The sequence below is a fragment of the Chiloscyllium punctatum genome, chromosome 15 (genome assembly GCF_047496795.1).
Source record: "Chiloscyllium punctatum isolate Juve2018m chromosome 15, sChiPun1.3, whole genome shotgun sequence".
In the NCBI taxonomy this organism is placed as follows: Eukaryota; Metazoa; Chordata; class Chondrichthyes; order Orectolobiformes; family Hemiscylliidae; genus Chiloscyllium; species Chiloscyllium punctatum.
Window position 1 is genome coordinate 33,507,818 of NC_092753.1, and position 17,033 is coordinate 33,524,850.

Here is a 17,033-nt window from a genome sequence, read left to right on the forward strand (position 1 = left end):
ATTAAAATTTTTGCTGGAATAACAGAATCTTTAGGATTTGATGTCAGAGTGGAGCAGTGAGTTTAGTTGTTCAAGTGTTGATAACAACTCAGTATTAGAAAGGAAATTACCCAAACAATGAAAAGGCTGGGAGTGAACAGGGCATTCCAAAAATAACTACACTGTCGTCTCTGCCTTTAGTTGTCAGGAGTCCAGATCAAGCAGTGCCAAGCACTGACTGACATCATGACCCACGTCATTAACTTACCTAAACAGAATGGGACAGAGTCTGACTGAAAACATTAGCATTGTGTAGTGTAGCTCCGTCTCCCCAGATTATGCCTTATGAGGCTCTACTTAAATGTGTCAGCGTTATTTACATACAAACGCCATAATAAATTTGAAGGGATCATGAGTTTACAAAGCTTTGGAAAATGGATCCTAAATTAAAATCATTCTAGTTGTGCTTTATAACTATTAATTTCCTTTACAATATTAGTTTATGCAGCTGCTTTGAAAAGGTACCCTCCTCGGAACACATAAAATGGTATCATATAAATGAAAGGGTCCATTAAAGAACTCAGAATGGTAAAAGCCAGAACTGTACAAATTTGGCTACTTACCAATAAGCAGGCTGTGGTAAAAAATGAACATTGCTTTTCCACTACCTTAACAGTTAATATTACATTTACCTTTTTCCCTGTAAAACTCAGCATCTTAAACTGGCAATTGCTACTCCTGGTCATTCTCTATCCATCCCGGATAGTGCACGGGTTTGTGCCTGTCAGGTGAGGACAGAAGTGGCTGCGTGTTTTATTAGCCTGTTTTTCACTATCCGGGTTCACAGATAAAGAATAATTCTTTTGGTATGAGTCCAGAGACCTGCTGATACCAATGAAACCTACTGCAGAAAAGGGAGAAAATAAAGGGAATTTTAATGATTTAAATATCACCAACAAAGAAACAAAGGATTTCATTTATATAGCACCTAACACAGCCCGTTGATAATTCAAAGCACTCAGCAGCCACTATATATTTTTCTGAAGTGTACCACTATTGTAATGCAGAAAATATAACAGCCAATTTGTTGATAGGAAGCTCCTGCTAATAGAAATGTGATAAACGAGCAGGTAATCTGCTTTGCTGATATTGGTTGAGGGGCGAACATTGATCAGGCCACAGGGAAGAATTCACCAGAGTTCCCTCTAAGCTACACAGCCATGTGGTTGTGCAACAATCCGAAATACCCTTCACAGTCCTCACACAACTCTGTCTCTTTAAACTAACTGCAGCCTTACAAAAAATAAAAGGGGAGTCCATAAACTTAAATAAAATGTGGGGTGCACTCAAAAATAATTAGAGGAAATTTTGGAATTTCACCTACTGTACTCCAAAATGCTGCCGCATGATCTGTTTGCATCCATCTAGAAACTGAGTGGAACATTATATTCAAAGGACTATATCTCTGACAATGTAGCACTCACTCAACACTACACTTGAGTCTATCTTTTGTTAGTCCTCCAGTCCCTGGCTTGGAACTTGAATCCACAATCTTCTGACTCAGAGGCAAGCCTGCTACCATTGGACCAATAGCTCACTTGCTGAGGGATTATGCAGCCAACAGCACAAAATCACAGAAAACCACAGAAAAACATTGTTGGCTACACAAGGCTCAAAATGTTTACATTCAATGCAAAGCAGCTATCTAATTTATTATGAAGGAATGCTATTCTGGTCAATTTTTGTCAGAACTTGTGGTTTGCCAACACAGATTAGAAAACCCTGTACAATAAAGAAAATAGCAACCATACTTTAAAAGGAGTTCACTGAGAGCAAAGTACTTTGAGATGTCCTGAGGCCATAAAAGGTACTATATAAATGCAAGTTCTGGCTTTCTTTCAAATGATTATTTAACGTCACAAGCTGCAAGAAATCAAAACAGGTTGCAAATCTTTTTTAAAATCTTTATCTTTTTTTACTGGAAATACTTGTTGCCCTTTGCCTTGACACAAAGTGAGCAAATCTGATGGCCACATAATCGGTTGTTTACTCCCATTCTCTGTGATCTTATACAATCAGCCCCTGTACAAGGAGCGGGGGCAGCTTCTTAGCCCTGGATTGCTGCTTAAAGCAAGACAGCTCTTTCAAAGCGACCTCCTGCCAAGTTGTAGATGAGTATGAGAAATCTCAGTAAGTTATTCAGAATAAATGTGACATCTACGTTAATAGCTAATCTGTAAAGAATTTCCTTCCAGAAGAACACACAAAGTTTAGGAGGAGAGCCACTGCAGTAGCAAATTTAACATTGATTTTCCTCTGTAGCCCAACTTTAAAATTAAATATTTTGTGATGAATTTTATAAATCAGCATGCTGATCATGAGACAAAGTATTTTGAAAGAGGAATTAACTGTATTTGTGCACTATTGAAGAGCAATGTGAAAAATATTCTTCCTTAATTACAACTATGTCATAATATTTTGGTATACACTTAATAAAAACCATAGGACTTTTTTTTCTTGTGTGTATGAGTTTTGAAAGAGACTTTGCAACAGGATGTGGTTTAGCACTGAGCACCAAGCCTGGCCTACACCAGGTTTCCTGTCAGGCTGTGACTGTTAAAGGCTGGGGCCGTTATCTCTCTGCTGTCAGGCCCAGCTAACTGTAATGCTTGTCCTTAGTGCCTCACTTCCTTGGTTTCTTACAGCATTTCCTGAGCACAAATTGATAAACCATTGACATGCTTTGGAAGAGGAAAAAAGGCACAGGAAGCTGATGTTTAAACTCTCAGTCTTACGGGGCCTAGAAGGAGAAAAGCTCCAAATTAGAAACTGTATGAACTTCAGAATTTTATGCCAAGCTGTTAAATTGTGTCTTGTGAAAGGACAAACAAGGGATCCTACTATTTCTTTCCGTGCACAATGTGGACTCTGCAAAAGTCATTGCTATTGCTACGAACTGACTAAACGTCGTGTCAGGATGTGAGTCTGCACTGCCTGTTGGCTGAGGCAGATTCACTGGGATTTTGTTTTCTTTTTCTGAAACTGGTGGTTGTTTACAGCCAGCTCTTCTGGTAAAGCAATTTAAGGCACAGATTACTGAAGTTATCTTGTTCACCCATGAAGAACAAGGGAGCAAAACAGAAAGGAAAACGGAAGGGTGCGAAGGACACTGCGTTTGGTTGTGACCTAGGTGACTACTTACAGAACTCCGGACAGGATGGTAAAGTAAACCTTTATTATTTTTAATTTTACAGTTAAAAGCCGCTTCAAAGGATGTCTCATTGATCATTGCATGCATCTCCTTCTCTCTGGTCTGTGGTAAACTGAAATCTGCAGTCCGTTAAAAGGAGGATTTATTCCGTCAGTTAAATCGTACTAGCACTCTCTTGGAATTGGGTGAAATTTAAATCAAACATCAGTGGATCCTTTATATTTTACAGTCTGATTATAACATCAAGGTGTAAAAATAAATCAAAGGAATTTCCATCCACGTCCTGTGTATATTCAGGCTTTGCAGTTAATCTAATTTTTGTGCAATCAGTTGATTTTGAATGAATGCCTCCTCAGGCAGAAAAACACTCCACCAACCCACTGCTCCCTTGTACAACTCTACAAGTGGCTTGGTGGACCTCAGTAACACAAATGTTTGTTCCACCTAATGCGTTACGCAGGACAAAAATTTAAAAAATAAAATCTAAATGAAATTACCAAGGTACAGTAACTAACAAACAATAAATACTCAGGAACAGTGTCTTACAGAACAGCAATTCCTAGGAAAATGCTTTGGCTAACACGATTACCTGAAATTATTTATTAAATCAGACAGATATTCAGTCTGGAGGAGAAAGTGTCTTTTCTAGTGGCTGTGGATGAAAGAGGTGAGGAGGCAGGTTTGGTGGCGGGGGTGTCGGAGCCTGGTCTGGAAAATGTTTCACTGTGGGAATTGCTAAATGAAGGTGGGAATTGCCTTCAAACCTACAGGGCTTGATCTTTGGCTAGTTCCCAAACAGCTGGCAAACAGATTTTTCTTGGTGACTACACGATTCAACAATGTTGCAAAGGAGAGGGAAGAATTACACGGCTGGAAATTCTCGGCCGTTAGCAGGTGGAAAAAAAAATAATTGCTGCAAAACCAGGGGTTCGGGTAAGGTTGAAAGTTGCTTTGAAGCATATTGCAGGGACTGTGTCCTCAAATGTCTTAGATTGGGCCGTATGTTCTGCTTTAGAAGTTCAATCTTGTTTATCAGCATGAGCTCAGCATGCTTCCACTGATTGCTATAGGGACAATATATAATATATATATATATATACACACACACACAAACACACTCCTCTATGTATATGATGCATATGATTAATTAGCAATTGTTTAAATTGAAATGTTATTGTTGGTCCTAAAGTTCAAGGAAGAACCAAATCAATCTGCCCCACTGACTGCAGAATCACTGAGATTACTTATATCATCTCTGTGACAGCACCAGACTTTGCTTCCTGTTCAGTTTGTTAGGAAACAAAGCTTTTCTTTTGAGATTAAGTGGTGGTGTACTACACAAATTTCATGTCTGACCATTGTTCAAGTTCTGTTGCTCAGGAATGGTCGAATGTTAAAGGATTTGAGAAGACCCTATTTTTGTTTGCTCTATTTAATGGAGGTATAGTCTTGAATATAAGGAATTAACAATGGGAACAATATAACTTGTTTGCATTAACATATTCCAACTCTAGTTCAAAGCATTCATCTAACAATAAGTGGGCCATTTCTGAAGGCTTGTTATCAGCCAATTGGGAGGAAGTTTTAACTTCTTGATGATTGAAAGGTGTGAGGAAGACTAATGCAATAGTGAATATTTAGTTCCAGTTCACCGCATAATGAGAGAAGTTCAACAGCAAATCTATCAGTTTCTAGGTGTTCAGAAGTTTGGAGAGATCATCTTTAGATGATGATCTGCCTTGTCAGACCTCCACTGAAAGTGTAATGAATGCTTTATTAAAAACAGATGACTTTTATTTGTGACGAAGTTCTGTCAGAAACAAGCACATGTCACTCAGGGCCTGAAGATCATTTACTGAACCCTGGTTGAAAGTGATCTACAAATTTGCAAAATTATTCACTACAGTTTGCTACGGTGTCCTCACATAACACCAGTATGTATATAATTCTTTGCCATGTACTTGTTAGCTCTACATCACAAACCATAAATGTTATACTTCCATTATCAGTGCTAAATTACTTTTGTCATTTTTTTTTCAAAATTTTCTGCTTTATATACTTCTGTGTTACTTTGCGTCCACTGAGGATGCTGACTTTTGTTGGTGCGTTGAGAGACGTGTTGAGGGTGTGTTGTTTGAAGGTTGTCATTGCCCTGTGAAGGGAGCACACAATCAATAGGCACATCTTGTGTACAGAATTGCCCTCACTTGTACTAGCAGACAGTGAAGTACTATGTATATGGATGGGGGTAGGCGAAAGTGAGTACTTCAGATGCTGGAGATCAAAGTTAAGATTAGAGTGGTGCTGGAAAAGCACAGCAGGTCAGGCAGCATCAGGAAAGTAGAAGGGCTTTTGCCCAAAATGTCGATTTTCCTGTTCCTCAGATGGTGCTTTTCTAGCACCACTCTAATCTTGATATGAATGGGGGTGCTGATCCTAATGTATCCGCATAACAGGCATTGCCCATTATAATGCGTTGGGAAGTTCCATGAACTTAAAGGCTCCATATAAATGCAAACGGTTGTTGTTGCTCTTCTCCAACCTCTGAAGGCTCTGTTCCTTCCGAGCTGTCCTGACAAAGAATTCAATAACAGCATCCACATAAAGAGCGTCCTGTTTTTTGTCTGGTGTTCCACCAACAGGTTCACATCGCATGGTTTTGGAGGGGGGCCAGTTCAGTCTTTACACATGAGAGCAATTCCTTCCTGTAGCACATTTCCTTTGCTTTCTCATTGCTTTTATAATATTATCCACACAATAATATTATTTCTACTATTTGCTACATCCTCGCCAGCATTTCCCTCAGTGAGTACAATGCTTATGCATAAATTTCCTATTTCTCTTCACGCCATTTAACATCCACTTTATGCTGAAACCCAAGTCCTATCTTTGTGTTCTCTCGCAATGTAAAAATTTCTGAGTGTCATGAAGCAATATTGTCCAGATCTCTGATGACCTGCCACATCCAATGTGGCCTTTGTATTGTTGAATCAAAACTCACTCATATCTCATCAGTGCAGGGGCCACGAGTAACTGATATCCAACAAAGGGTTTTTTGTACATGTTGTCAAACATTTCTCACTCGACAGTTTGGCAAAGAGAATGTTGACACCTCTTATAGTTAGGTAAAAACAATGATTGCAGACGCTGGAAACCAGATTCTGGATTAGAGTGGTACTGGAAGAGCACAGCAGTTCAGGCAGCATCCGAGGAGCAGTAAAAACGACATTTTGGGCAAAAGCCCTTCATCAGGAAAACAGGCAGAGAGCCTGAAGGGTGGAGAGATAAGTGAGAGGAGGGTGGGGGTGGGGAAAAAGTAGCATAGAGCATAGGTGAGTGGGGGAGGGGATGTAGGTGATAGGTCAGGGGGGGGTGGTGGAGTGGATAGGTGGAAAAGAAGATAGGCAGGTAGGACAAGTCATGGGGACAGTGCTGAGCCGGAATTTTGGCAGAGGAGATGACCTGGGGGTTGCAGTGAGAGACAGACTCACTGAGTTAGTTGCATGAGAAATGAGGAACGTTTATTGGTATTAACGTTTTGTGATGGGCTTTGTCTTTTTTATTTTCATTCATGAATTTGCATTCTCCAAAAATGAACTTGTAGACCACATAAACCTTCCTATAGTTTCATCAGTGGTTCTTAAGTTCCTCCCTCCTTTGCTCCAAAGGCTCTAAGATGCTGAGAGACCCAAATCCAAGTTCTACGCTGGTTATTGCCTATGTGTCATTGGGGAGAACTGAGGGATACATTGATTCAGCTTGCTGCCCTTCTGATTCTGCAACTCAAGCTCAGTCCTGAGATTGGGGTGAATGTGCATTGTTGGGATTGAATAACAGAAGCTTTACTTCACTGCTAATGTTACTATTGTTGCTCATTTACCCTTAGTAAATTGGCCAATTTAAGATTAAAGGTTGTACCTGTACCTCCCTCATCCAGCAACCTTGGGACCAGGCCTTTGTCTAATCAGAGACGATGGGAGGTCAAGACACAAACATTTTACAAGTAAAAACTTCACCTTGACTGGTATCAATCACATACCCAACAGATTAATGATTTTCCAATTGGACACTAGAATTAGGATTTAGGGTAGCAATAAATGGTAGAGCGTGGTGTGCAAAACGGAGTTACTAAGTTGTTTTCCATCTGAATGATGGTTATGTGCTTTGGAAAGCCTTTTCTACTTATATTTGTTGTAGTAGTTACATCATCATGTAAATAACTAGAAAAAAAAGACAGCTAGAAAAGGCATATGTACTAGTTCTGAATTCATATTCAAAACAAATTAACTTGTTATCAAAGAGCAAAGTAGTTAAAAGGGAAACTGCATTTTAATGATTCTTTACTAATGAATCATTGGTCAAACTTAAATTGTCCTTTTAAATACACCCATCATCTATGCTGCTGTAGTGTTTTCTACTCCGATTCTGTGATGTCTCAGCGTAAAAGATATATGTCCCCACCGGAAAGGCTATATTTGTACTGAATCATCTTTTAAAGCTTTTGTAAATCTACTAATTAGCTGATTATCCCCTTTATGCACATGTATAAAATAAAATGTTTTGGAAGCTTAAGATTATCTTTCTGTTTTGAATGACAGTTGGAGTTGGGATAACATATCATTACTTCGTAACTGTTACATATATTACTAGTCTTGGCTTTATTGTTATGGAGAGGTACTAAATGGTGACAAGGCACTTCCCCCAGGGCCATAGGGACTATCAATGCTAACTGTTCTGAATCTGCTACACATTTAATGCAGATCACCATCAGCACAGAGCGAGAAATGTAAAAGGAAAAACTAACTTGTAGAAAAAAAAATTTAATATGAAACTTCTAATTGATTTTACTTAGTTTGCGAACGCACCAGAATACATTATTTCGTACAACTGGTGTGATTCATCGTACAGGAAATGGGTAATGTCAGAGGTAGCAAGCATTATCCAATGCATAGGAGGTTGAAAAGTAACCTTATAGATGTTTGTAAAATCATGAGGATTTAGATAAAGTGAAGAGCAAAGATCTTTTCCCAAGAGTAGAGGAGTTCAAAACTAGCGGACATAATTTTAAGGGGAGAGGAGAAAGATTTAAAACGGACCTGAGGGACAGCATTTTCAAACAGGGCAGATCATACATGGAATGAACTGCCAGAGGAAGTCGTAGATGAAGGCACAGTTAAAACATTTAAAAGATACATTTGGATGGGTACATAAATAGGAAAGCTTTGGAGGGATATAGGCTAAATACAGGCAAATGGGACTAGTTTAGTTTTGGGAAACTTAGTCGGCATGAATGGGTTGGATCGTAGGGTCAGTTTTGTGCTACATGACTCTATGACCCAATTTCACTAAAACTTGACAAGGAATAATGAAAGTGACATGAATACAGATTGATACAAGGACCATGAATACAGGGAAAGCCAGAAGTGCTGTGGATGCTGGACGAAGGAGGGTCAGATTAAGGTGGTACAACTAGCATTACACTTCCCAAGATCTTTAAAGCAACCTCTAAGTATGTATGGATGTGAAGCTAGAAAAAGCATAGCAGGTCAGAGAGCACCTGAGGAGCAGAAAAATCAGTGTTTTGGGCTGAAAATTCAGGTTCTGGTGAATGGTTTTGGCCTGAAATGCTGACTTGCCTGCTCCTTGGATGCTGTCCAACCTACTGTGTTTTTTCAGCTTCACATCTGTTGACTCTAGCATCCAGCATCTGCAGTCCTTTCTGTTTCTATGTATATATATTGCACACAGAGATTAGATTGACCGTAGAGACCCTTATATAGGCATAGCCAACTGGTATTGATTGGAAGGGGCAAGGGTGGGGGTATTGTTATTCTGTTGGAAGATTAAATGCCAAAGCAATCACTGACATAATGCTCCTCCTTTGAGCTATCTTAATCACTGACGATCAGCAAATAAAAATGATTTACACTTTTCAAGTTTTTTTTACACTGTCACAATCACGAATTGCAATGGCTTTAAACATAGATGTGATCATGAATCAAAACCAAAAGCAGCAGATTAGAAATGAAACCTGAAAGAGTGTTCCATGTTGCAGCAGAGGAACCAGAGCTTCCAAAATTTGCCTGGTGCAGGCAAAGCCCTTCCCAGAGCTTCAGGTCCACTGAGTAAGCCAGATAAATAAGGAACATGGGAACAATTGAGTAGCTTAATTACTAGTGTTTGAGGGTCAGATGTGGGTGGTAGATTGTTTAAGAAATAAGCAATGAAAAAGGGCAGACAGAAAGTTCAGAACGACAATTTGAAAATTAAAACTAAACTTGTGAGCTACTGTTGAAGAAGTTTGGCAATATATGCAAGCCAGTTGACGTGAAATGTGCAGCTGAACTGTTACACAATCGGAGATTCAATAAATGCAGAACGTCGAACAGTCAGGAAAGAAGGTTACAATTTGTGACTTTCAAAGCTCTTAGATCAAGTGGCACAGGAATCAACATCTAATTCTGGAAACCACAGGCTTCCCTGCTCAGGCCTGATTAACGACAAAACACAGCAGTGAACAAATGCAACTTCCAGGTTAAATTAGAGGTTCGATTTTCTTAGGAATTTTAGGCGTTTTTACAATTCAGTTAGGATTTGTGGAGTGTGGCATTCTCAACAGAGACTTGTATATTCCTATGAGCCACTGACCCCTATTTATCCTGCTTCCTCCCATTATTCCAAATCAATGTGCTCTATAAGCGAAAGGTCCATCATTGATGGTTAAAAAAATAGGGCATCCAATTCTGTACAAACGTCTTTCAGTAGTAATCCAGTGGCAACTCACAATATCCACAAAGATCTGAATTTCCAATATTATTCAGATCTGTAGAACTTTTACCTCAGAAAGAGATAACATAGTGGCACTATTCTGTGCTTATCAGCAACACTCGATTGAACTAACAATGTTAATTGTTTACAGTGTACACTGAAATAGTAATAGATCATAACCTGAATGTTTCAAGTGACCACCAATAACCTTTCTGGCAACTGCAGGCTTTCTTGTTCATCAACAAATTATTAATTACTGTAATAATCATGAAATGATGCAGATGCTGTAATTCTGAAATAAAAACAGTGTTGAAAATAATCAGGTTAGGCAGCAATTATGGAGAGAGAAACAGAGCGAATATTTCAGGTGAAGAGACTTTATCAGAATTGGCAATTACTCTGAACTACACTCTTCCTTCATCATTTTGTGTTATAGATAGATAGTGTTTCAAAATGAAACAATTCAGAAATACTGTGATTAATGACCCTCAATTTTTTCTCAGTAAAATACAGACACATTCGAAACTTTTAAGAGATTCTGTATTTTACTGAGCCTGAGTGCTGTTTAATTGCAATCATTTGTTTCTACATCATGTATGTTTTACAGAGCACTCAGGGGTTTACTTTGATTCCTTCAATCTGATGAGTGCCTCAGGTCTTCATTACTTAGAGATAGTTATGGAGACATAGAGTCATACAGCATAGAAACAGTCCAATTCACTGGCCTAAATTAATCTAAGTTAAAAATCACACAACACCAGGTTACAGTTGAACAGGTTTATTTGGAAGCACCTCCAATTAAACCTGTTGGACTATAACCTGGTGTTGTGTGATTTTTAACTTTGTACACCCCAGTCCAACACCGGCATCTCCAAATCATGAATTAATATAAACCCATTTACTAGCATTTGGTCCATATCCCTCTAAATCCTTCCTCTTCACACACCCATCCAGATGCCTTTTAAATGTTGTAATTGTACCAGTCTCCACCACTTCCTCTGGCAACTTGTATACTCACACCACCCTCTATATGAAAAAGTTACCCCTTAGGTCCCTTTTAAATCTTTCCCCTCTCACTTTAATCGTATGCTGTCTAGTTTTTGCACTCCCCTTTACACAACTAAAACCGACTCTCCTTAAATCAGGAACTAGAACATTGTGCTATAAGGTGGGTTATGAGGGCCTCCAAGCCCTCCGTTTTTCCTCTCCCGACGTCCCCAACAGTACCCTTCCACCGACACTCTCATTCGTTTGGCCGAACTGGTCCTCACCCTTAACAATTTCTCCTTTGAATCCTCCCACTTCCTCCAGACCAAAGGGGTAGCCATGGGCACACGTATGGGCCCCAGCTATGCCTGTCTCTTTGTTGGATACATAGAACAGTCGATCTTCCGTAATTACATCGGCAACACTCCCCACCTCTTCCTCCATTACATTGATGACTGTATTGGCGCCACCTCATGCTCCCGCGAGGAGGTTGAGCAATTCATCAACTTCACCAACACATTCCACCCAGACCTTAAATTTACCTGGACCATCTCTGACACCTCCCTCCCCTTCCTGGACCTCTCCATCTCCATTATGATGACCAATTTGACACTGACATTTTTTACAAACCCACCGACTCCCACAGCGACCTGGATTATACCTCTTTCCACCCTACCTCTTGAAAAAATGCCATCCCGTATTCCCAATTCCTCCGCCTCCGCTGTATCTGCTCCCAGGAAGTCCAGTTCCACCACAGAACACACCAGATGGCCTCCTTCTTTAGAGACCGCAATTTCCCTTCCCACGTGGTTAAAGATGCCCTCCAACGCATCTGGTCCACATCCCGCACCTCCGCCCTCAGACCCCACCCCTCCAATCGTAACAAGGACAGAACCCCCCAGTGCTCACCTCCCACCCTACCAACCTTCGCATAAACCAAATCATCCACCGACATTTCCGCCACCTCCAAACAGACCCCACCACCAGGGATATATTTCCCTCCCCACTCCTTTCCGCCTTCCGCAAAGACTGTTCCCTCCATGACTACCTGGTCAGGTCCATGCTCCCCTACAACCCACCCTCCCATCCTGGCACCTTCCCCTGCCACCACAGGAACTGCAAAACCTACACCCACACCTCCTCCCTCACCTCCATCCAAGGCCCTAAAGGAGCCTTCCACATCCATCAAAATTTTACTTGCACATCCACTAATATAATTTATTGTATCCGTTGCTCCCAATGCGGTCTCCTCTACATTGGGGAGACTGGACGCCTCCTAGCAGAGCGCTTTAGGGAACATCTCCGGGACACCCGCACCAATCAACCACACCGCCCCGTGGCCCAACATTTCAACTCCCCCTCCCACTCTGCCGAGGACATGGAGGTCCTGGGCCTCCTTCACCGCCGCCTGGATCAGACGCCTCCTTCATCAGACGCCTGGATGAAGAATGTCTCATCTTCCGCCTTGGAACACTTCAACCCCAGGGCAGCAATGTGGACTTCAACAGTTTCCTCATTTCCCCTTCCCCCACCTCACCCTAGTTCCAAACTTCCAGCTCAGCACTGTCCCCATGACTTGTCCTACTTGCCGATCTTCTTTTCCACCTATCCACTCCACCCTCCTATCACCTTCATCCCCTCCCCCACTCACCCATTGTACTCTATGCTACTTTCTCTCCACCCCCACCCTCCTCTAGCTTATCTCTCCACGCTTCAGGCTCACTGCCTTTACTCCTGATGAAGGGCTATTGCCCAAAACATCGATTTTGCTGCTCCTCGGATGCTGCCTGAACTGCTGTGCCCTTCCAGTACCACTAATCCAAAATCTGGTTTCCAGCATCTGCAGTCATTGTTTTTACCTATGTTGGAGTTACTGTGTTTAATCAGGAAACCCCTCAGGCTAACCCAAAAGAAGCTCAGCAGGAAGCCTTTATATTTATTCAGTGCATTGAAGCAATTAAACTACCTTTTAAATGAAGCAGTTCTGACATCTATCATTTTAATAAAACACGTTTTCTAAGACTTGACGATTTTTATTAATTCACTTGTTCTGAAGATAGAAGGCTAGTTCTTTTTGTGTATTGCCTCTCAGACATTTAACAAATACCCAGCATAAAATATTGAGGAAAATTAGGCACTAATTTATTGAATACAGAGTTACATTCCATCTGAAATTTCCTTGACCTTTAGGCTCATCAATGCACACAAATTTTCTAAAGGTACTTTGCTTTGGAACAATTTTACGATTATGCCAAGATTTTCAGGTGCACCCATCTGACATTTGGGAATGTGGTAAATCTGCAGTCCAAGGGTGTATTGAAGATTTTCGCTTCTTGTAATTCCTGATAACAGTTTTTCAATGCACCTAAGAAAAGATAAACTTGCCTCTTTTGTTGACTCTGGATGTAATTTTTGTAGAGGAGGAGGAACACAACCAGAAAAAGGAGATGTGGAGTGTCAAACATCACTAAAGTATTACTAGCATCCAACCTCTCCCCCTACAAGTCCACACCCCAAAGAGTGTACAGGTCTCCAAGAGCTGGCTGGAGTGTCTCTACAAAGGAGACAGGACAGCTGCTAAAATCTTAAAGCCCCAGGCCACTTTCAGCATTGCTTTAATTGTGTAAATGATGATCATATTGACCTGCAACATTTACCAGTCTGGCTCATTTCAGGCAACCACTGAGATCTGTATCAGACAGTTTTGGCTTGTACTTTGCAGATAATCAATGCCATTTTCCAGAACTCATCAAATTTGGCATGGCCATACAGCACAGAAAATGTAGACAGCATAAAGTTTCTGCAGATTCCTGACAGCTCCTGAGTGCAGAGATGAAATCTTGCAATCAACTCTGCCATCAGAAACCACAAAGTGACATGAAGAGGAAGGATTTTCACTCCATCAACCCTATATAATGATACATGAGCAGGGATCTGTCATGATACGTTTATTATACAGAGCCTAGTCATTAAATGTATGTTCAAGCACAGATGACGCACTTTATTCCCAATGAATTCAGAATTAAGGAGAATTCATGCACCATGCTGAAGAGTCCACTCAAATGTTTTGGTTGATCTTGGGGTGTTCGTCAAAGAGGAAAGCAGGGAATGTTGACATGTGCCATGTCCAGACAAACCTCATTATTACAGGAGGTCTGAGACATACTCAATGTAAGAGTGAAGTAAAGCAGATAAATCTGGACTGTAGGAACAGAGGCTGAGGACTGGAGTACATCAGCTCATAGGAGCATCGCTTGAGAGGGATTGGTCAGAGAATAGGGCAGTGAGAGGATAATGGTCAAGCAAGAGGGCATCAGAGGGCAGGGAGCTCAGGGACAGGATGGGCAAGAGGTTATGTGGCCAAGCACATGGAGGTCATAGGGCAAGTGGTCAAGAACAGGAAAATGAGGAGAGTAAGGGTGACCATGAACAAAGAGGTCAGAGAGCAGTATAGTCACACACAGAGATATCAGGGGCAGGGGGCAAAGCAGTACTTACTAAGATGGCTGGGGGACAGGGCAGTAATTATCAGGAAGGTCAGGGGGTGGGAAGGTGATTACCAGGAAGGTCGGGGTAGGGTTTATGTACAGGGAGGCCATTAACTTCAACTCATCTGGGGACATCCTCCCATAGCCTCCTATCTTGTACATCCCAACTATACAACTTGCTTCTATCTCCATTCTAAAATCCACAGATGTGACTCTTCCTGATTTATTTTTATTTACCTGTGGGATGTGGGCATTAGACTGGGCCAGTATTTATTTCCTATCCCTAGTTGCCCTTGAGAAGGTGGTGGTGAGCTGCCTTCTTAAACTGCAGGTCCTATATCCATGATTCTTCTGATGTTTTACATCAGTTTCAAAATTTCCAGTTTGCAGTCTCCAGCTGCCTCCTGTTCACCATAGCTGTGCAATCCCTTCATACGTCTGTTCCTCATCAGGATGGTCTTAGGGCTCTCTGCTTCCTCCTTCAAAGAAGGCTTGAACTGTCCCCATCCACCACCACTCTCTTATGGAACAAAACAATGGTGCTGGAGGTCTGAAACTCACAAAAGCAGATATTGCTGGAGAAACTCAGCAGGTCAGGCAGCATTGGTGGAGGGAAAACAGAATTAAAGTTTTGAGTCTTATGACCCTTCCTCAGAATATTCCGTGGAGACTCCATTCCATTCTTCCAGTTTCTCTGTCTCTGTGGCATCTATTCCAATGATTTCACCTTCTGCACCGTGCCTCAGAAATGCCCACCATTTTCCTGAACCGAGGATTCCCCCATATTGTGGTTGGCAGGACCCTCAGCTATGTCTAACCCATCTCCTACCCTTCACCCCTCATCCTTTCTCTTCCATCCCTCAACACCAATTGGCTCACTCTGTTCCTCTCATTCTACTCCTCCAGCATCCTTTTCCAGAGGATCATAAGCCACTATTTCTGCCATCTCCAGTGAGATACCACCACCTGACAGATATTCCCCCTTCCCCTCTCTTGTCAGAATTCCATAGGGACCATTCCCTCTGGGACAGCAGGGGTTCACTCTTCCTCCACTCTCAACATCTCCACACACTCCCACGCCTCCTTTCCATCCAATCACAGAAGATGTACCACTTGCCCGCTTACATCCTCCCTCCTCACCATTAAAGGTGCCAGACACACCTTCCAGGTGAGGCAGCAGTGTACCTGCACTTCACTCAATCTAGTCCACTGTATTCACTGCTCATAATGTGGTCTCCTCTACACTGGGGAGACTAAACACAGACTGACTTTGTCCAGCACCTCTGGTCTCTCCATAACAATGATGCCAAGCTCTCAGTTGCCTCTTTCTTCAACAGACCACCACATTCCCATGTCAACATTTCCATCTCAGGCCCGCTACAGTGCTCAGGTAAAGCTCAATGCAAGCTGAAGGAATAACATCTATTCTTTAGATGAGGTATTTCAAAACTTTCAGGAGGTAACTTTGAGTTTAACAATTTTGATACATGAACACCTCATTCCATCTTCATTACCCACCCTGACACCCCTACATCTAGTCTAGAGGGGTTTCTCCCAACACATTCAACATATCTTCAACTACTCACACGTTGTTAGCTTCTGTTCAGCATTTACTTATTGTCTGGTTTACTATCAGCAACCCCTTGTCTGCTTCTCTTTTTTGTCTTTCGGCCCTGTCTCCATCTCTTCAACGCACTCCTTTTCCCCTCATGGCCATTCTGTCTCTCTTCCTCAGATGCCTGGCCTTGGTTGTACGTCCTGGACATGTTGCTTCCCTTGGCTTTCCTCTCTCTCCTGCTTGCCACTTTGGCCTGTTAATACTCACCTGTTTAAAATATCACTCCCCAAAGGGCAGCAACTGCCCTCTTGAAATGCTGAAGCTACATTAGCTTGCCCACTGCATGCTACTTATAGGCAGTCAGGAATCAGAAGGCAAATGATGCTTACTCATTGATAGCCTAACTAGGAAGGGGCATTAAATCCTGGCGAGATTTAATGAGCTTGTGTGACATATACAAGTTGCATGCAAAAGATCTTCCTGGTCCCTGCCATTGGGAAACCCAAACCACTTTAACATTCAGACTCTCCGTTTCTTGGTTTAATCTTGGATTTAGAAAACTGAGTTTCAGCCTCACACTTAATAAAGCTCCCTTCCCCGACACTCTCCCGTCCCCATCTTCTCACTTCCTTGCGTTGCATAAGATACCATTTACACTCTCAATGTGGACTCCTATTTGGTCTGAAGTTACAAATCTTGTCAATGTTTCCCACATCAGTGGGATTCCTATTGGCCCATTTTGCTTTGCTAGTGTAGACTATTAAACACTTTTCACCATTTGAAGAACATTTTACAGGAGATCCAATAAACCTTAGCTAGGAAAATACAATTCAATTACAACTGGTATTTTGTTAGAGGGGTACATTCTTTTTCTAACTACTTACAATGCTAAATCTTTAATGAACTTGAATCAACATTTGGTATTGAATAACATTATACTAGAGAGGGTATTAGAGAGCCTGATGATAGAAAAGCTCTATTGCTCATTCCTCATGGGGCCCAGAGAAGCACTCCTGCTTTACCAAGTCTGCAATGAAACCTA

At 41.5% G+C, this 17,033-nt stretch overlaps 1 protein-coding gene across 1 annotated transcript in view; it reads left to right on the forward strand.

Moving 5' to 3' along the window:
- The first annotated feature begins 2,575 nt into the window (after positions 1 to 2,575).
- The window catches only part of arhgap31 (Rho GTPase activating protein 31), a 106,973-nt gene continuing 92,515 nt past the window's right edge, over positions 2,576 to 17,033 (forward strand). Inside the window, exon 1 of the mRNA XM_072584925.1 lies at positions 2,576 to 3,199. Coding sequence (XP_072441026.1) covers positions 3,097 to 3,199 — 103 coding nt within the window. The 5' untranslated portion in view covers positions 2,576 to 3,096. The remainder of the gene's footprint in view (positions 3,200 to 17,033) is intronic.